This window comes from Mustelus asterias, chromosome 13, assembly GCF_964213995.1.
Source record: "Mustelus asterias chromosome 13, sMusAst1.hap1.1, whole genome shotgun sequence".
Taxonomy (NCBI): Eukaryota; Metazoa; Chordata; class Chondrichthyes; order Carcharhiniformes; family Triakidae; genus Mustelus; species Mustelus asterias.
In genome coordinates this window covers 21956022-21978325 of record NC_135813.1, presented here as the reverse complement: position 1 = coordinate 21978325, position 22304 = coordinate 21956022, and the positions used below count along the sequence as shown (strand labels likewise).

The following is a 22304-nucleotide window of genomic DNA, read 5'->3' as shown; positions in this document are numbered from 1 at the left end:
TTTCCCCCTGATTCACATTGACTCGGGTTTTGCTGGGATTCCTTGATGCCACACTTGGTGCCAAGGGCAGTCACCGCACCTCTGGAATTCAGCTCCTTTGTCTGCGTTTGAACCAAGGCTGTAATGAAGTCAGGAGCTGAGTGACTCTGGTAGTTCTGTGAGCTGGAACTATATCCTGAGTGAGGGGTCCCTTCTCAAGCCAATTGACGCTTTGTGAAGTGGTAGCAGGGCTACCATCATTGGTGGGGATGTGTTCCCCCTGACTTTATTGGTGGCAGGACGGGAAACCCCATCACCCAAAAAATCCTGCCCATGAGATTTCTGAGAAGAACCATAGAATCCCTACAGTGCAGAAGGAGGCCATTTGACCCATCAAGCCTGCACCGACCACAATCCCACCCAGGCCCTATTCCTGTAACCCCACAAATTTATCCTGCTAATCCCCTGAACTAGGGTCAATTTATCATGGCCAATCAACCTAAGCCGCACATCTTTGGAGTGTGGGAGGAAACCGGAGCACCCGGAGGAAACCCATGCAGACTCGCGGAGAACTTGCAGACTCCACACCGACAGTGACCCACGGAGATGGAATTGAACCAAGGTCCGTGGTGCTGTGAGGCAGCAGTGCTAACCGTGCCACCCAAGAGAATATGAATCCCATTAGAAGTAACCAAAAATTCTATTGTGGCCTCTTAGAATTTTGGCTGTAAAATTCCTAAGCATGGTGATGCATTTTCACATGTCAGATGCGCACTGACCAAAATCATTATTATAACACGCTCTTCTAACATGGTGTTATATTTCATCAACTTAAAATATCTTATGATTCACCTGAGAAAAATCATAGCAATGCTGACCAACAGCCTTGGTGTTAACAGTATGTTCATTATTGAAAGAGCTGGCATGAACAAATGTCTGTCTTCAAGAGTGTTCATGATGTGGAGATGCCGGCGTTGGACTGGGGTAAACACAGTAAGAAGTTTAACAACACCAGGTTAAAGTCCAACAGGTTTATTTGGTAGCAAAAGCCACACAAGCTTTCGGAGCTGCAAGCCCCTTCTTCAGGTGAGTGGGAATTCTGTTCACAAACAGAGCATATAAAGACACAAACTCAATTTACATGAATAATGGTTGGAATGCGAATACTTACAACTAATCAAGTCTTTAAGAAACAAAACAGCATGAGTGGAGAGAGCATCAAGACAGGCTAAAAAGATGTGTATTGTCTCCAGACAAGACAGCCAGTGAAACTCTGTGGGGGTTACAAATAGTGGGACATGAACCCAATATCCCGGTTGAGGCCGTCCTCGTGTGTGCGGAACTTGGCTATCAGTTTCTGCTCAGCGACTCTGCGCCGTCGTGTGTCGCGAAGGCCGCCTTGGAGAAAGCTTACCCGAATATCAGAGTTCAAAAGTGTTGGACAGAGCATTGTTTAATAAGTTTGCTCTTTTCCACCATTGTGATATTCAACATTATTTTCCACAGTTCTATACAAATAAGATGACACAAGTAAACTTAAATATGTTATAAACTGTATTTTAATTCTGTTCTGTGTAGGAGAATTTTATATTATGTTGTTCAGAGCTAAAATTTACTTTTGAAACATTCAAAAATCATTCCTCTTTCTTAGATTCCTTGTCAAGTAATGTGTCCCTTTGCATTGTAGAGACATATTTGAAATTGAACAAGTTTGAGTCAGATTCAAGAAGCTTATTCAAGATTAAATCAAATGAATTTTCAAACAATACAATGGTAAGTTATTTTTCATATTTATTACAAGGACAGCCTGAAATAAGATCTTTGTCTGAGAATAGAATTGTCACTTCTGAGTATTTAATTCTGCAAGTTGTATAGCAAATATGTTTTTATTCAGCACATAATGCAGTGTGATTGTATGACGTGCTTCGAACACACCTTTGTTGGTACATGTTCCAACACTAGTTACGACTTCTTATAAAGTTGATGATGGAACAAAGAAACTGCCGCAAGCAACAGAACTGGATTGTAAAATCAGATTTTCTTTTACGTGTGTGACGATATTGTACATTTGACTCGATTCACTTTTTTCAGTGAAAGTGTAAAGCAGGGCACGGTGCTTTTATATTGCAATCAACTTCTTTAAAATTTGTTCATGGGATGTGGGCATCATTGGCTGGGCCAGCATATATTGCCCCTCCCGAGTGCTTTTAAGAGTCAACCACATTGCTGTGGATCTGGAGTTACATGTAGGCCAGAGCAGGTAAAGATGGCAGATTTCCCTCCCTAAAGGTCATTAGTGAACCCGATGGGTTTTTACAACAGTCGACAATGGTTTTGTGGTCATCATTAGAGTTTTAATTCCAGATTCTTATTGAATTCAAATTTCACCATTTGCCTTGGTGAAATTCGAACCCAGGTCCTCGGAGCATTACCCTGGATTACTAGTCAAAGAACAAAGGACAATACAGCACAGGAACAGGCCCTTCGGCGCTCCAAGCCCGCGCCGCTCCCTGGTCCAAACTAGACCATTCTTTTGTATCCCTCCATTCCCACTCCGTTCATATGGCTATCTAGATAAGTCTTAAACGTTCCCAGTGTGTCCGCCTCCACCACCTTGCCTGGCAGCGCATTCCAGGCCTCCACCACCCTCTGTGTAAAATATGTCCATCTGATATCTGTGTTAAACCTCCCCCCCTTCACCTTGAACCTATGACCCCTTGTGAACGTCACCACCGACCTGGGGAAAAGCTTCCCACCGTTCACCCTATCTATGCCTTTCATAATTTTATACACCTCTATTAAGTCTCCCCTCATCCTCCGTCTTTCCAGGGAGAACAACCCCAGTTTACCCAATCTCTCCTCATAACTAAGCCCCTCCATACCAGGTAACATCCTGGTAAACCTCCTCTGTACTCTCTCCAAAGCCTCCACGTCCTTCTGGTAGTGTGGCGACCAGAACTGGACGCAGTATTCCAGATGCGGCCGAACCAACGTTCTATACATCTGCAACATCAGACCCCAACTTTTATACTCTATGCCCCGTCCTATAAAGGCAAGCATGCCATATGCCTTCTTCACCACCTTCTCCACCTGTGACGTCACTTTCAAGGATCTGTGGACTTGCACACCCAGGTCCCTCTGCATATCTACACCCTTTATGGTTCTGCCATTTATCATATAGCTCCTCCCTACATTATTTCTACCAAAATGCATCCAAGGACTACCATGGCACGGACGGTGGCACAGTGGTTAGCACTGCTGCCTCACAGCGCCACGGACCCGGGTTCAATTCCAGCCACGGGTCACTGTCTGTGTGGAGTTTGCACATTCTCCCCGTGTCTGCGTGGGTTTTCTCCAGGTGCTCTGGTTTCCTCCCACACTCCAAATATGTGCGGGTTAGGTTGATTGGCCATGCTAAGTTGACCCTAGTGTCCGGGGGATTAGCAGGGTAAATGAGGGTTGTGGGAATAGGGCCTGGGTGGGATTATGGTCGGTACAGACTCGATGGGACAAATGGTGTCCTTCTGCACTGTAGGGATTCTGTGATTCTATAACACCACTGCCTCCCAAAGTCGCAAGGAGAGGAAAATACTGTACTCCATACACACCAGCACATATGCTGTGAGAGAAGGCATCACCTGTGCTTGCATTTCTTTTTATTGCTCTCAAAATATAACAGTTTTACCCAGCTCTCTCAGATAACCATCTGACCTGCATTAGCCTGTTGTAATCTGTAAACAAGGGGATGATTTTTACCTAACCTTCCCAACTGAAAACTGATGTAAAAGGTTTTGAGACCAGATAATACATTTCCGACAAGGAGACACTTGATGCAGTTGTATTAGGACAACTAATTGAGCAACAAAGGTCATACTTAACAAACTCAGGCAGTCGATATCCTAGTTTAGACCGTTCTTGCTTCCCACTGACTCCTAGTGGCACAAATGACTTGTGGCTCTTGTCCTTCTTTTCTCACCCAACGGACAGGCTGGTGAGCGTAGCCTCTCTCTCTCTCTGCTGTACAGGGATCACCAGGAAGATGGAGCCTGGTGATCTCACAGTCTGTCTCACTGCTTTCAGATGGAAGACAAGACTGAGAAGAATGTGAATGTGGCACTTGGCTCACCAAAGATGGGAGCAGAACTCCGAAGGGGCGGCAGGACCTCTTCTGCACACAGAGGATAAACCTCAGAGAGTTGTCACTCATCAGTGCATTAGTAGACCCAGGGTCTACACACAGTATTTGTCATTCCTGCAGATGCCTGTGAACCAGCAATGATCATTCAAATGAAAACCCTAGATTAATTAGTCAGACATTTGGATAATTGGAGGTTGAAGGTTGCAGGTTTTTTCACATTATATTTGGTCCCTTTGTTGCATAAATAAACAATCGCAATTAGTTGACCCTGCTCTAATTTAACACATTTACATAATGTTATTGTCATGTAATGGGTGAATAGAACAGATATGTTAATAAATGCTTAAGACTATGAGCGTAATCTTCCAATTTTTAAAATTCAAGTTGTTGTCTCAGGCGGGAAAAGTTGTCTCGGGCAGTATCGAGTCTGCACCGACCACAATCCCACCCAGGCCCTACCCCCATATCTCACCCACTAATACCTCAAACCTACACTTCTCAGGACAGTAAGGGGCAATTTTAGCATGGCCAATCAACCTAACCCGCACATCTTTGGACTGTGGGAGGAAACCGGAGCACCCGGAGGAAACCCACGCAGACATGAGGAGAATGTGCAAACTCCACACAGACAGTGACCCGAGCCGGGAATCGAACCCAGGTCCCTGGAGCTGTGAAGCAGCAGTGCTAACCACTGTGCTACCGTGCCGCCCAGATGGCAGCACCTGTTTCCATGTGAAAGTGAATTGATGCCTATATTTCAGTCCCAGTTGAAAATCGTCTTCGCATTTGACCTCCTTCAGAACAAAAGCTGAAGTAGAATCTTCAGAGCTACCTTCAGAATATTGTACAGGAAATTCGTCGACAGGAAATTGGTCTTCATATCATCTTAGATTCATCCCATTGTAAAAAAAAATTGTTGTCTTATCTCAAAACTCTTCCAATTGCCCACAGTGAAGCAGTCTCTGCCTAAAGTTTTAAAGTTTTTAAAAGTTTATTTATTAGCGTCACAAGTAGGCTTACATTAACACTGTAATGAAGTTACTGTGGAAATCCCCTGGTCACCACACTCCGGCATCTGTTCGGGTACACTGAGGGAGAATTTAGCATGGTCAATGCACCTAACCAGCACATCTTTCGAACTGTGGGAGGAAACCGAAGCACCCGGAGGAAACCCACGCAGACACTGAGAAAATGTGCAGACTCTGCACAGACAGTGACCCATGCCGGGAATCGAATCCAGGTCCCTGGCGCTGTGAGGCAGCAGTGTAATCCACAGATAGAACTGTGAATTACAAATGACCTATAAATTACCATTGCCTACAGGTTTGGAATATCCTTTCCAAAATCATTGGGAAATCGTCACTTCTTCGTTTCCAGAAATGCTTACAAGAATTTTGTTTTCCTTGTCGTCCAGATTTGTTGGAATCTCAGATCTCAATACATTTGTCATCTTCAATGCAGCAGTGAATGGTATGTCTAGGAGTTGAAGATCCTTTGTCTTCTCAGGTCTTTCCTCAGGTCTTTTCTGCTTTGAGGGAGCAGATGTTTCCTGGAAGTATCCTAATTCCTTTACTTCCAGTTCAAGAGAGTTCAAGTGAGGATGTCCTTCAGTTTCCTCTCCTGTAAGGATCCACGGTCCTTACAGTTCAGCAGTTCTGACTGTACTCTGATTACCGACATCCCTGCAACATTGCTGTCCCACTTCAGTCATAATGATGTCCTCCAAGGAAAAGAGGAAACCCCAAATGCCTCCAGGACATCTTCCCTAAGACCGAGTATACTGTGGGAGACCGAATCCCTCCCGACAGTAACTTTGAGGGGTGAGGGGAAGCAGAAGAAGGGTAGGAGTAGAAATCGGGTCAAGTCTGTAGCAGTAAGAGAGAGCTACAAAATGCAATGTAAATGGTTAAAATAGTTTTATGTTGTTGCTAAGAAGGTGATAGAATATTTGGGGCGAGGTGTAGTGTAATGGATTAATAGTAAAGATATGCTAATGAGTGATGTAAACTCTGATGTATCAGTGACATCATCAATCATGTGCTAGATTCTTTCTGGAGAGAGAGAGAGAGGATGGAACACTGTACCCAGGAGAGATATACCTATTTTGCAACATATACATTGGACGGGATTTTCCGACACTGCGCACCCAAGACTGGGAATTCCCGCCCGAGGTCAACGGATCTCTAAGTGGTCTGCCAAATTTTCTGTCCTGCCCGCTATGATTCTTGTGACGGGCGGGATGGGAAAATTTTGCCCATAGTGTAAATAAGATAAGTTTAAAGTGAGTACCAGAGTAAGAGTACAGCCTATTCAGGTAGGATAGGTCACACATACCACAAGCCAGCAACCATGCCAAGAGGATATGAAACAGGTACTATAGAATCATAGAAACCCTACAGTGCAGAAGGAGGCCATTCGGTCCATCGAGTCTGCACTGACAACAATCCCACCCAGGCCCTATCCCCATAACCCCACATATTTACCCTGCTAATCCCTCTAACCTACGTATCCCGGGACATTAAGGGGCAATTTAGCATGGCCAATGCACCTAACCCGCACATCTTTGGACTTTAACATTAAATTAATCCAAAGATAACGTAATGCAGGAAAATAGTACTTGGTCACTTTTTATTAATTGCTGAAGTTAGAGGAGAAATGGATAAAATGGTGTACTCACATAAATGCGATTGAATGAACTCTCCTTATACAGGTTACTGAATACATGTCGTTGAGTAGTGTGAAGCTTGTACCCAATATTTCTGAAGCTGAGATTATACTGCAGACAGTACAACACGTTCTGAGCATTGAAAATGCCACTTTGCAACCAGCTGATATGCTGAGTATTATACGTTTGCTACAAAATGTTGCCAACTTGGAGCCACAAGTTAACGACACCAGAGAGGCTCTGGAGAATGTAAGCCGAAGCTTCATAGACGTAGCTGGTGAAGTTCTTGATCAACATAATGCGGAAAGGTGGACTGAAATTCATGAGGTAATCAGTCACATTTCTTAATTTAACACAACTGCTTGAATTAAGGATTGGAAAAGATCATTTTGAAGTACGACCTGGTTTTTCGTACAGTAAGAACCAGTGGCCAAGCCACCTCAGAGTGACGATGTGCTTTGGAAGTGTTCAATTTTGAAAGATTGTATCTTAACAGCATCGATATTGGTGTCATTTCAGCATGTCGGTAGAAAATAATTCTGACCAAACTGCTAACTCAGATTTAAACCAAATTAAGGGAGTAATCATAGAATCCCTACAATGCAGAAGGAGGCCATTCGGCCCATCGAGTCTGCACCGACCATAATGCCACCCAGGGCCTATCCCCATAACCCCACTTATTTGCCCTGCTAAGCCCTCTAACCTATACATCCCAGTACACTAAGGGGCAATTTAACATGGCCAATCAACCTAACCCGCACAGACAGTGACCCATGCCGGGAAACCCATGCTGGGAGGAAACCGGAGCACCTGGAGGAAACCCATGCAGACATGGGGAGAACGTGCAAACTCCACACGGGCAGTGACCCAAGCCAGGAATCGAACTCCGGTCCCTGGAGCTGTGAGGCAACAGTGCTAACCACTATGCCACCGTGCCGCCCAATTTTAATTCACATAGCGGGAAACAGCAGCCAGCTTTCCACTAGGCTATCCCTGCATTAGGACTAGGCTAGGGCCAGAAGAAACTCATAAAGGGAAGTCACAAATTTTTCAGATCATGTCCTTGTGGTGACAGGAGGTGGAGGGGTGCTCCTGTAGGCTCTACATAGAAATATTAGACCTCCCCTGCCACAGATTCACCCCCGTCACCACTGAGCACCCAGGTAACTAATTCCATGGACTTACCTGCGTGCAGGTGCCCTCTGGGTCACACAAATTCCTTGACCAGGAAATCAGTCATTGGCGTTCAACCCGCAGCGGGTTTTGAGGTGGATAGGAGGGGAGAGTGAAATTGCATTGGAAGGATTCCCTCTGGCACCCCGCTCGCCTTGACCTGGTTGTGATTTTACAGTGGGGTGGAAGGGCCTCAAATGGGAAGCATATCCTTGTCCCAATTAAGGCCCTTAAGTGACCATATAATGGCCACTTTTGGGCCATTTCGTGCCCAGCCTCAATTTTTAGGATAGACAGCTCCTGATTTTAAGATAGATCTCAGTGGGACATAGAACACATTTAAATCCTAGATTTCGGATGGGAAGGTGGGGTGTGTGCCTCAGTCTGAAACTCTTCCTTCCCTCAAGGACCAGGCATCTTTGGACCCCCTCCCCCATCTTGGCCTATGCACCGATAACCCAGCTACCCCCCGGCGACCCCACCAGGAGTCCCTATCCTCCCTTCCCCTGGACCCGCATCACCTATCTGGCCTCTTTGTCTCACATAGTCCTAGACATGTTGCTGCAATGTTTCTCCTGGCCACTGCAGCGCTACTCCTGGATGGGCTGCAGAGCTGTCAGCCAACCCGATTGGCTGACAGCGCTCCAAGATGGAACCTCCATCCAAATTTCATCTGCTGCCGATCAACGCCCATTAGAGTGTAAACTGGGAGCAAGACGATAGTGTCAGCGGGGATGTGTTTCCCACCCATTCTGTGGATGGATCGAGTCCCCACCATCCTCAAAATTCAGGCCCTGGTGAAAACTGACCACCTGTTAAAATTGGTCCCAAATTATTGAAAATCTTAGGTGGCTAATGGGAAAAACTTTTATTTGTTATTTAAGAGTTACTTCTATCGAGTGGTTGATAGTTTTAATTAGTATCGGGTTGAGGGTACTTGCGTTAGTGTCAAACCTTAGAGGTGTATGTGAAAAAATGTCATATATGACATTTATGTGGCATCGTCTCTTAGTTTATTGAGCAGCACCGATGATGATTATGCACTAATCCAAATGCTAATTGCACCTATAGAATAATATCAGAAATATAAAAAAAAACATTTTTAGATTTATTACCTGTGATTTCATTCTCATTATGTGGGCCCATAAAAAGTTCCTCAGTTTCCAATAGTTTCGAACAGCATTGTTTGTAATTAAAACGAATATCTGATAAATTACACAGGGAAATGAAATTTAGTGTGTTAGATAACAGGTACAAACAATTATTAATCAATGTCATTTATTTCAACTTTGAATAAATATAAATAAAATCCATAACAGTTTGTTAGAGCAGATAGGTTAATTATTATTTGAAATGAGCAATATGCATCCAGTATATCTGCTTAAGTTAACTACACAAGATGATGGTTATTTTAATTATTATGGAATACCAATTCATTTGTTTTAATTGTGCTAATTATTCAATCTATACTCGGGTAAAAAGGTAGACAGGTAAAAACCGAGAGAAATTTCTCATCTATTATTCACAGAGTCGCATACACCACAATACTTTACAATTAAGAATACAGCTTGCTGTATTCACTTCAGTCTGTCTGTGCATTAACCAGCAGATTAATCGAATTTCCACCTCGACTTCTCTCTGTTGTGGCTGAGGTGGTTGTCTCAGAGCTGCTAACATACTGCAACTGAGCTGCTGTGAGCTATTCATTCATATGGTTTGAGGGGTGCATTGGCAAAGTTTGCAAAGGAGTTTATCTATTTGCCTCCTTACCAGAGTATTGATAGGAAGCCTGATAGCAGTGGGAAAATAATTTACAAATGAGGGAAGTGATTTTTTTTTTAAAGTTCTTGAACTGTTGTATAAGGTCCTTACAATTTATTGATCACCTTTGCTGTTAGTTTGTTCAGGGTCCAATGGCCGTAGTTTATGGTGTTGACAGAATGGTGCAAAATCTGAACAAGCTGCTTACTTTGGACCAAGAAAATATCGTCATTAGGAGCAAAAACATCCGTAAGTATAATGTCAAAGAACACCTGGAGCAAATATTTAAACATTGGTCATTCTTAGGGAAAAAAAAACATAATGACCATAAAATGAAATCCCTTCCACAACTGGGAAATATGCAGCTGTCACTTTACAAACTCTTTGGTCATCTTTATCAAGCTACTTGATTTGGACATTTTAGAACAGGGAAAATTATAAACTTGCAAAAATAAACATAGCATCCTCAGTTTGATAAAAAGGGTCATAATATACAAAAGCAAAGATATAATGGTAAACCCATACAAATTATTGTTTAGGCCACAGTTTTGAGCATCTACTTTTGGAAAGCTTTCGAGACCATGGAGAGAATACAAGATAAATTTGTTAGCATTATTTAAATATAGGACAGAATCTTCTCACCTGACGATCTGCCAAACTGTGGCACCATTTGAGGGTCAGGAACTTGACTTAGTGATTTGCCTATCAGTCACAAGTACCTTATCGGCCATTAACAATGTGTGCAGCCCACACCACTGGGAAGAAGGCCTTGCTCTGGGAGGCTGCTATGACCTGATTGGGAGCTTGAGCTCCCTGAGGGGCTGGATCTCCGACATGTCAAGAGAGTGGACCACATTCCAGCTGGACTCCTTTGCTTATGTGACTGGCCCGGTTGTCTTGTTGCTCAATGGTGACCTCCATGTCACCATTGGAGTATTTGGTATCCATCCCATCTGTTGTGGTTGAGGAGAAGACAGCTGGTGCTGTAATTCCTCAGAAATGTGCTTGAAATGTGTACATTTTGCACTGGTGGGGCTGAGGTCCACTGTCAAGAAATTTATTTTGCATTTAACAGTGCCTGGTGTTTATCCAGCAGTAAGGAAACTCCAGTTGCATGCAATAAAATAACTAACTTCACAAAGTAAATCAAAGAAAAGGTTTAATAAAGAAACTTCATTACACCACCACCTGGACCACACCCTGGGCCACAAATGCTCCCCACAATCCCCATTTGCTTTCTCTTTGTACTGGATCAGCTGGTCAGCCGACCACCACACCACTTCGCCACTGGTTATATTGTCTACCAGGTCAGCTGGTCAGCTGACCCTCACAGCATGTTATCATTGCTTACATTATAACAATAACACTTGAACCTGACCCAGGCTGCCTGAAAAAGAGTGTTTCCAAATTCTCATATCTCACACACAAAAATAGAAAATGCTGAAAAATCTCAGCAGGTCTGACAGCATCTGCGGAGAGAGAATAGAGCCAACGATTTGAGTCTTGAAGCCCCTTTGTCAGAGCTAAGTACAGCTTTTAGCTCTGACAAAGGGTCGTCCAGGCTCAAAATGTTGACTCTATTCTCTCTGCACAGAGGCTGTCAGACCTATTGAAATTTTCCAGCATTTCTGTTTCAGATCCCAGCATCCGCAGTATTTTGCTTTTATTTATATCTCTCACCTTGATATACATAAATATTTATAAAGAGAAAATAAATTTGAAAGGAATCCAATTAAAGATTGAAAAAACAGCAACAGAACAAAACAGGGGCAGCATGCTGGCACAGTGGTTAACACTGCTGCCTCACAGTGCCAGGGACCTGGGTTCGATTCTGGCCTTGGGTGACTGTCTGTGTGGAGTTTACACATTCTCCCTGTGCCTGCATGGGTTTCCACCAGGTGCTCTGCTTTCCTCCCACAGTCAAGTAAGTGCAGGTTAGGTGGATTGGCCATGTTTAATGTGTGGAGTTGCGGGGATAGGGTGGGCCTAGGTAAGATGCCCTTTCAAAGAGTTGTTGCAGACTTGATGGGCTGAATGGCCTCCTTCTGCACTGTAAGGATTCTATAGGAACAATAAAGCTGGATTTCTATTTTGCTGTACGTACATCAGGATAATTTTAACTCTTTCAGTAATTGGGTGTACAGTAAAAATCCCGTTCGGTTTTTTTCCCTTCCATTGATTGACATGGCATAGTGTAATGTGGATTTTTGAACTTGTTCTTTCCATTTTTATATCATCTCATATATTTAAAACTATCCCTATTGTCTGTAGCATATACAAGCTTGACAGCAGTCAGAACAGGGTCCGGCATCTGCAACTGGTTGTGAAATTCTATATCAAAACCCGGTACTTAGTTCCGCAGTTTCACAAAAAGGTTTTGGTTGAATCAAAACATTGTATTTATCATTTCCACTGTACTTTGCAGAACTTGAAATCAGACAAAAGGTACTCAGCAGTTTTACAAATGGCATTAACGTCTATATGAATGATACAAACAACGAATCAACTGATCAAATTGGACTTCCTAGAGAAGCAATTGAAAAACTCCAACAAAGAGGGGAGTATTGCTCATTATGTGTGCTGTCCTGTTTTTTGTGCAGAATAATGGCTGGTGTTAGTTAAATTTTCATATTTCTCTTGAGCAGTTTGCCCCCTGTTGTGCGAACTTCAATGTGTAATGTATCCTACAAGTGTTGAATAAGTTTGGACTTTAGATTCAGAGTAGAACAACTTTGGTTGATTGTCAGATAATTAGGTCAAATCTTGAAATTGTTTAATAATTAGGTTGAATCTTGAAATTGTCAAATGATTAGGTTGAATCTTGCAACAATATTATGGAACCTCACTAAGACACTTAGACTGAATTTATGGCCAGATTTGCCTCAGTGGCAAAGGGACATCACTAGGCATTACACTTGCATTTGCCACGGATGTTTCCTGAGATTTTTCACTGGAAATTGTAGCAAATTAACAAACCTTGACAGGGGATTTGGGACCTGAGTGAACAGGGAAAGCAACTGTGTATCTCTTTAATCAGTCAGTGTATGGGATCACTGATAAACAGCAATGAACCTGAACCAGGAATGATAATGTCATATCAAGTACAGAAAATGAAATAGTAAGGGAAAGAAATATTAGATTAAGAGAGATGAGCCCAAAAGAAAAAGGTAAATGTAAGAACAAATATTAAATCACCAAGACTAATTAAATTTGAAAGAATGAGACTCCATGCTTGTTAAAGTTAATTTTCAGTGCCAGAGAGGTTGTTTGGCTATAATTAAGTCTTTGCACTTTGCCAGAATTTTACTTACCCTAGAATGGACAGGCCCTAACTTTTTTCTAGTGAGTTAGTGTGGTAAGTATGGCAATTTTCCACTGCTCTGTGTATTTTAATGCTGAATCACCCAGTGAGGTATCTTTCTCACACAGCTTTTTGGAGGAGCAAGGCATCTCAAACACCAACTTCTTGATTTCCATATTTAACTGAGCATGTGCGGTCACTGCAAATTGCAGTCCGATTTGTGCTTTAATAATGGTGAACATTGTTGGCCTCGCTGCTTTTTGTACTTCAACATTCTGTTAGATATGTTTATTTTGGTTTCAGCTTGAGCAATTGGTTCATCAAAAATTACAATGATCAGTGCTTCTCTGATCTTTCTCTGAATCTCATCATAACCTGATCTTCTTTCAACATTTCTTTTACATTGACTAATGATTCTTCATATAATTGGAGTCATCCCTTCCTAATTCCTCAAAAGTGTCAAATCTCCTGGCTTCCTCATTTTCTAACCCTCCTGCAATCTGGAAGCCTTTAAACCCAAGCTTTGCATTATCTAATAACATTTTCCTGATTCATCTTCTGTTTTCTCCTTTCCAACTTTGATAGTGCCCTAAACTTTTAGCCATTAATTAGGCTGCCCTCTTTTGTGAAATACTTTGAGGGCTTGTCTTTTAGCTCTTCAGCCACAAGAGCAGATTCCTTTGTGATAATTTTGTACACCTCTGATGTTGTCACAACTTAACCTTCAATATTTACTTCAAATAATGAGTTTGCAAGAGTAATTCAGCTAGTTCCACTCCCCCACTTTTTCCCTATAACTCCACAATGCTTTCCTTTTCAGTTGCCTTATGAAAGTTTCAAATGTATCTGCTTCCACTACACTCTCAGCTAGTGCATTCCTGATCCCCCAATCCATTTGCTGAGTAAAGCAACTGTTCTTTATGCCAGTGTTGGTCCTTTTGCCAATCTGCTTAAATCAAAGTCCTCTGGTTCTCAATCCTTCAGCCAAAGGGAAGATTGCCAATAGTGGATTGCCTCTGCCACTGGAAAACATGCCGGGGGGTGGGTGGGTGGGTGTGATGGAATCCTGCCTTATCTCTCTGATGTTGCTTTGATGTGTTGGTCTTCATTCTCTGTTTTCTCTCAGGTTTGCTCTCTGTATCACCCACTGACTCCCTTCTTTTACCTGTTGGTCTCTGACACTGGTTTCCCTCAGACCTGCTCTCGCTGAGACACCCTGCTTTCATCTTGTTGGTTATCAGCAGTTTCTCCCAGGCTTTATTTAAACAAAACAGGCTCGGTTGTTGAATGCATTGTAGAATTAAGGCATATCAAGCAAGAAGGCCCCCAGTTACATCGAAACTGTATTCACCACGAGGCAGTAAAGAAGGCAAATGGCATGTTGGCCTTCATAACAAGAGGATTTGTGCATCGGAATAGAGATGTTTTACTGCAATTGTATAGGGCATTGGTGAGGCCAAACCTGGAGTATTGTGTGCACATTTGGTGTCCTTATCTGAGGAAGGCTGCCCTTGCTATAGAAGGAGTGTAGCAAGGGTTTACCAGGCTGATATCTGGGATGGCAGGTCTATCATATAAGGAGAGACTTAAGTCGGTTAGGATTGTATTAATTGGAGTTTAGAAGAGTGAGAGGGGATCTCATAGAAATTTATAACATTCTAGCAGGATTAGACAGGGTAGATTCAGAAAGAATGTTCCCCATTGGTGGGGGAGTCCAGAACAAGGGGGTCATAGTTTGAGGATAGGGATAAACCTTTTAGAACTGAGGTGAGGAAGTCACCACCAGAGAATGATGAACGTGTGGAATTCACTATCACAGAAAGTAGTTGAGGCCAAAACATTGCCTGATTTCAAGAAGAAATTAGATATAGCTCTTGGGACTAAAGGGGTCAAGGGATATTGGGGTGGGGGGGGGGGGGGTGGGGGTGGGATCAGGATATTGAATTTGAAGATGAGCCATGATCAAAATGAATGGCGGAACAGGCTCAAAGGGCCGAATGGCCTACTCCTGCCTCTATGTTCCTATGACATTGCGAACCTATCGGTTGCAACTCCCCAGGGAACTCGACAGTTGCCAAATACTCGCATCCTAGCAGAAAATGATATGACAAAAGAATAAAGAAAAGTACTGAGTAAAACATAAGCAAATTGTACATAAAATGATAGATCAAATTAGGATTTTCAAACAATGTGAATGAAAACTTATTGTTCTCATACCAATAATACATACAGGTTTAACAACAGCTATATTTGTGAACACTTGGTATGGCACTCTTAACAGTTTGCTCGGAAATGGCACATTGGGCACTGATCATTTGTCGGAAACGGTGTTCAATGAAGGATTTAGGTGAGTGAAATTTTATTTTAAATATCTATCTTCAGCTTTCTCACTCACCCACCTGGCATGCATTGAAAGCATCACCGAAAACACAAAACAGAATGGATGTTCTGGTCATATTTAGATATTCCTGTATCATTATCTTCTCATCATTTTTGATTAAAAACTTGGCAGTGAATATTCCAATATAATTTGAGATGCGGACTGTATAAATTAGTTTGCTGTGATAGTGACAGATAACAATGGGGACGATCTTTCCAAAAATGGCATTTAAGTCTGAAAACAGGAGTGTTCCTACACCAGGCCTTTGGGTGAGTTTGGCACTTCAATCTTCCAACACTCTATCAGCTTCACTGATAGCTGGAAGATTTGCGCCGGTAATGGGGAGTGGAGCCTAAGCGGAGCCAGGGAAGGCGGCTGCAGAGTTTGGGCACCATTGTGCAAGGTGCCCCAGCCTCCTAGTGCACCAAGAGACCACCTCCCACCGCCCCCCCAATCCCACCGATATCAGACCCCCAAATTCATCGGTGGCAGTGTCACCCCTCCCCACACCAATATGGGTCGCCAGTATCGGGGCATCAGGTCTCTCCCGATGAGTCCCCTGGCAGACCCCCGACACAATCCACCCATGTACTTCCCTCCCGTGCATAGACCCCCTTGCACCACACCCCTCAATTTTCAGAGCTCCCCCCTTGTCCAATCACCCCCCCTTGCAAAGTTCCCCCCTGCATAAGCCCCCCCTCCATCATTGTGTATCCCACCCATTGTAGCCCCGCCTCCACTCAGCCCATACAACCTTGGCACTGCTCCTTGCATACTTATGGTGCCCAACTGGGCCCTGTCAGCATACTAGGTGGGCACTGCCAAGGTGCCACTGCTCAGTGGGCACTGCCTGGCCATGCCTTCGACCAGCAATGGCCTTCAATCCCCTTGGCATAGCCATGGTGCCTGCTACTGCAGAGTTGTAGTGATTCTTGCGGGCGTGCCGTCACGCTGGCAAGGAGGAAAGTTCCAGGAGGTGGGAAGAAGCCCTGCAGACCAAGGTAAATGCCTTTAATTGAGATTAGTTTTATGTTAATAGGCCTTGCATCCTTTCTGGGTGTGAAGCCATTCTCGCCGGCAAAACAGGGCTGGAAGGTTTTACCCACATGCCATCTTCCCGGCTCGCGACGCCGATGGACCGGCGCGGCAAGCCGATAAGATCGCGCATGCTGAGGACAATTTGATGCCCAAAAACAGGTGGGTTTTGATTGGGTGGGATGTTAAAAATCCCAAACCCAAACTGCCTTAAACCTCAGATTTACTGCAGGTAGATGAGGACTGAATAAATAACCTGCTTCCAGGAGGTAGACCGGACATTTACGTATTATTAGAATGCTGTTTTAGACTTTAATCTCAATTTTACATTTAATCCAGCAGCTAAAAGGGCAGAGTGAGGGTGGGTGGGGGAGGAGTTAGTGAGGACTGCTGGATCCGTCCATGTCTTTTTACTTACCCGATGGATCAATCTTACCTGTTTCTGCGACTCCCCACCCACCCTGGTTTGGACAACCCCTGAGTCACAATGTGCCATACCCCACAATGTCCCATATAGCCTTATCCTGCTTTTATGATTCCTCATTCCCGCGTGCGTGCGTGCGTGCGTGTGCGTGAGAATGGGAATGGAGAAGTGGAAAAATGGAAGTGAAGAAGGAAGGATGATAAAAATGGATGAATGAGATGAAAAGAAGAAACAGAATGAAATAATATAAAATAAATGGAAATGGGGAAATGGGCAAAGGTGGAGGGGAGAGTTCATGCTCTGAAGTTGTTGAACTCGATGTTCAGTCCGGAAGGCTGTAAAGTGCCGAATCGGAAGATGAGGTGCTGTTCTTCCAGTTTGCGTTGGGGATCGCTAGAACAAGTGAATTCTCTTTGTCCTATTACAGCAGCCCCCCCTCCCCACCCCCAATCCTCATAATATAAATCTTTTCTGATTTTCTTTGCTTTTAGCTCTGATGAAGGGTCATCCAGATTCGAAACGTTGGCTCTATTCTCTCCCCACAGATGCTGTCAGACCTGCTGAGATTTTCCAGCATTTCCTGTTTTTGTAGTAGTTAACTCAACTCTTTAATGTTTTGCAGTGCATATGGTATTGAAAAAAAGATTTTGATGAATAATTGAGATAGTTTAACGTTCAAAGCTCATGTCAATGTTTATGTTTTCCATGCTGTCCACAGACATGTAGGTATGCAGGTTGCATCAGCAATTATTTCATCAACTGTGTTTCAAGGGGGTCATCCAGTCAGCACACCTATACAATACAGACTGCAACACAGAGTAAAGGTAGGGGCTTGTATTTCACTGCTCATCATTTTATTAGAACCAACTAAGTATGTTGAGTAATATGTATTTATATTTAACTGACAACTTAATCCTGTGCTCTCAGCTTAGTTCAGCTAGCGATCCTGTTGCCCTGACTTAGAAAGTTTGGGGTTGAAGTCACATGCCTGAATTTTAGTTCATATTCTAGGAACCCCAGGGTGGCATTGAAGAAATGTATTGTCAGAAGTTCCATCCTTAGGATAAGATATTAAAATGAGGCTCCCCCTTACTTTTTTGTTCTGCCTTTGCAATTGTTCACATAACTTTTTTAAAAAACATGATACTAAAAAAATCACAACTTTCAACCAAAGATGTGCAGGTTCGGTGGATTGATCATACTAAATTGCCCTTAGTGTCCCAAGATGTGTAGGCTAGGGGGATTAGTGGGATAAACATGTGGGATTACAGGGATAGGGTCTGGGTGGGATGCTCCATTGCAGAGCCGTGCAGATGGCCTCCTTCTGCATTGTACATTGGAGATGGTAGAGGAAAGGTTCACTAGATTGGTTCCTGGAATGAGGAGGTTATCCTATAATAGGAAGTTGAGTAAACTGGACCCCTTTCCTCCCTTGAGTTTAGAAGAACGAGAGGTGATCTCATTGAAACATGCAAGATTCTGAAGGAGTTTTTCAAGTAGACATTGTTTCTCCTGACTGAGGACTTTAGAACACAGGGGCATAGTCTCAGGATAAGGAGCTGATTGTTTAGGACTGAGGAGAAACATCTTCACTCAAAGGGTTGTGAACTTTTAGAATTCTTTACCCCAGTGGGTTGTGGATGGTAGATTGTTGAACACATTTAAGGGTGAGGTCGATAGATATTTGATCTCTCAGGGAATCGAGTCATATGGGAAGTGGGCAGGAAAGTAGAGTTGAGGCAGATCAGCCATGATTGAATGGTAAAGCAAGCTCAAGGAGCCACACGGTCTTCTTCTTCTCTTATTTTCTTATATTTTTGATGCTACATAATTTTCAAAGTTCAGGCATAAGTTAGCTGTTTTTATTTTGCTGGTTGAAATAGATCCACAGTGTAGAACATCATTGAGCTTGAAATTAGAAGATGAGAAAATGATTTGGAATGAGTTTTTTTTTCATGCTTGTTCCTGTACTCTGACACACCGGAATATACGGCACCAAAACAGGCCATTCGGCCCAGTCAGCTCATGTCTGTGTCGATGCTCCATTCGGCTTCTTTCCATCTTTCATACGAATGTGGAAATAAGGGGCAAGAGTGGACCATTCAGCGCCTTGAGCCTGCTCAGCCATTGGGACCATGAATGAACTGATTGTAACCTCAATTCCACATTGCCACCTGCCCCTGATAACCTTTCACCCACTTGCTTATCAAGAATCTATGCCTTAAAAATATTCTGGGGGGAGGTTCTCCCATCCCGTTGCACTAAAGAATTAGCGCCGGGAAATTTCAGCTGGGCAGGATTAGCGCATCCAGCCCTGAGCGCCTCTCCTAATGCCAGATTTCCGGCGATTGATTTCCCTGTCAGCTCCCTGCTGGAAATAGGCGCCGAGCTGCATTACACATTCAGGGTCTCATTTAAATATGATTTAAATGTGATTAGCTGGCTCAGGACTGAAATCTCCGGGCCCGCTAGCCTCCCCCACCCAGCTAGGAATATTTCACTCCAGCGGGGTTTGCAGTAGCTCCCCACTTTTGGGGAGCCAGTGGCCCATTCCCGCTGGAGTGAGGGGGGGGGCAATCAGGGGGCCCCCCCAAAGGGTCGGGCAGCCAGGGAAGTGCCCACTAGGCATTGCCAGCTTGGCAATGCCAGCCTGGGCCCCCGGCACTGCCCAAGGGGCAAAGTGCCAATGCCCAGGGGGCACCTTGGAACTGCCCACCGGGCAATGGGATGGGGCCTATGGGGGGGGGGCCGGGCCTGATGGGTCAATCGGTGGGGGGGTCCCGCTGCCACTCTGCATAAGGATCAGTGGGGGAGGGAGGCCAGCGACTGGGGTGGGCTGGGTGGGGTGTCAGGTCTGCTGGGGAGGGGAGTGGTCGGAATTGGGGGGGGGGGGGGGGGGGGGGGCTGCTGCTGGAGATCGGAGCGGGCTGGTGGGGGCTGGGAGGCTTCGTGGCTGGGCCCGGACATGGTTGGGGAGCCAGTGATCGGGCTGTTGGGGGGAGCTGTCGTTGTGGGAGTCATGGGGGTGGCCAGTGATCGAATTGGCCAGCAATCAGGAGACTGTCAGTGCGGGGCCACTGTGCATGCACCAATCTCGGCACTGACAGATCGGCACATGTGCAGTGGTCCACTTAGCACTATGCTGTCGGCCTCACCAGTGGGAATAGTGCCGATTGATTTTCAACGGGATTCACGCTAGTGCCCTCTGCAGTGCACAGAGCGTGCGAGATTCCTTTTTCAACTCCCGCTGAAAAAACCAGCATAATATACTCCCGTTTTCACTTGAATTCGACACTTAGAATTTTTTTGGGAGACTCACTACCCACTGAGTGAAAAAAGTTCTCCTCTGTCTTAAATGATGTGGAGATGCCGGCACAGTAAGAAGTCTCACAACACCAGGTTAAAGTCCAACAGGGTTATTTGGAATCACAAGCTTTTGGAGCGCTGCTCCTTCCTCAGGTGAGTTTAATTTAAATGACCTGAAAATTGGATGAATTCTCCTCAAACCTCTGTCACCCTGACTGAAAAATTGGGGAGAGCCATGATCAATTCTCACGGCTCTGCAGCTATTAGACAGCAGATTGTCTGTTCACTGAGTTGAGGTGGAATGACTGTCCCTCAGAAACAGAAAGTCCCGTCTCCGAGAGCTGCCAATCAATCAGAGGTTGGCGGCTCTCCAGTTCTGGCAGCTCTAGTGGAATGGGTGGCCAATGCCGGTCCTGCAGCAAGGCCAAAGGAGGCAAGCTACACTGAATCCAACCCGACAGATGGGATCTGGGTTCTCACCGGGGCCAAGCCGACGGGCTCTGGTGAGGGGGATGGTGGGAAAAGCCAATGTGAGAGGGAACCTGGAGGGAGGGGTGGGGTAGTCCCATCAAAGAGAGACCCTCATCCCTACCCACGACCTGCACTCGCAAGGAAATCTGCCAGGCTGGCAGATTGGTGTGGGCCTCTCTGCCATTGGCACAAGTGCCCATTTAAGAACCTCAGTTGGTCCATGGATATGTGGGTTGCCTGACGCCCACTCCAGGGCTAGTAAAATAATGGTAGGTAGTGTGTATGGTGCCCATTGGATTTAATGTGCCCCCCTTGCCCTCAGACCCAATTCATTCACTGAGCCCAGGTAATCCAGTACATCTCGTTGGAAGACCAAGAAAATCCATCCTAACAAAGCACAAAATAACAGTTAGGTAAACTGAAACTTTTAAACCTTTAAAATGTGTAGATTGTATGAGGGAGTGAGCACATAAGAGATAAGAAAGCAGAGAGAAGTTCTTCAAGATTTCATACCAAGTGGGGGGAGGCAATAGTCCCATCCCATTGTATTATTTTCTAGCGCAGCGAGCTGGGAGATTCCCACGTCAGCCGATTCGCAGGGTCCCGCTCATCACATCGATTTCAGCCTCTTCTGTGGGAATAAGCCCTGCCCCCTGGCTTTTAATGATAATCATGGCAGTGGCCTCTGCAGTGCACAGAGTGTGGGAGATCCGTTTCGAGAATCACGCTGAAAAAACCAGCGCGATTTACTCCCAATTTTCACGTGAATTTGACATTTAGACTTTTTTGGGGAGAATTCCGCCCTAGATCTTTATTTCAATTCAGTGAGGTTGCAGGGATGAACGGGAGAAGGGAGAGAATGGAATATAGGGCATTTGAAATGTTTCGAAGACAATTTGAGGTGCAGTTATATAGGTTTAGGCAGCATTTAACTTGCTCTGTAAATGAAGAGAACACAAGTGTGCTGTTTACAGCAGGAGTAACAGTAATAAATTGCAAGTCATTATGACCTCCAGTACCTCAGAGTTACACTTGTTGAATGATCCAATATTCAGCTCGGTTTTTTTTTCCCTTTTAGATTGTTCCTTCTCTTGCTGCAGATTCAATCTGCGCCTTCTGGAATTTTAGTTTGAGGTGAGTATTCCAACTTCATCAACACAGAAAAAAAAAACTATCTTTTAATATTATGAACAAAATTGATATTAAGGAACATGTTACACAAAGAATTTTTAAAAAGACAGGAAACGGGGATGAAAAGAATGAACTTTGTGGCGTTACGATCATTCCAGGCCTGATTTGTGGCTGCATTACAGATGTCAGCTTGGTAAAGGTGACATTGCAGACATCTCCCTAAAATTGGACTGAGGCCTCCTACACGTGTAAATATGGAGCCTAATTCCAGTTTTGAGCCCTGGTTACCATCGGGATTGAGTAATGCAGGTGACCACTTTGCTCCCCTCAGGATATTCCAACAGCCACTAACGAGTGCATTTATATTTTAAAGTGTCAGGCAGGAGGCACAGGCGTGCTCCCTCTATTCCACAGTCCTTGCAGTTGACATCTTTCCCTGTTGCCGCCCCCTATCCCCTGCAGGGACTTGCCTCAGCATTGCTTAAAGTTTATTTATTAGTGTCACAAGTAGGCTTACATTAACACTGCAATGAAGTTTTA

The 22304-nt window shown here is 44.3% G+C and overlaps 1 protein-coding gene across 1 annotated transcript in view; it reads left to right on the top strand.

Moving 5' to 3' along the window:
• LOC144503059 (adhesion G protein-coupled receptor D2-like) overlaps positions 1-22304 on the top strand; it is a 98534-nt gene that overhangs the window by 21723 nt on the left and 54507 nt on the right. Inside the window, exons 8-13 of the mRNA XM_078227561.1 lie at positions 1667-1752; positions 6828-7109; positions 9863-9965; positions 12142-12248; positions 20479-20665; positions 21734-21767. Coding sequence (XP_078083687.1) covers positions 1667-1752; positions 6828-7109; positions 9863-9965; positions 12142-12248; positions 20479-20665; positions 21734-21767 — 799 coding nt within the window. The remainder of the gene's footprint in view (positions 1-1666; positions 1753-6827; positions 7110-9862; positions 9966-12141; positions 12249-20478; positions 20666-21733; positions 21768-22304) is intronic.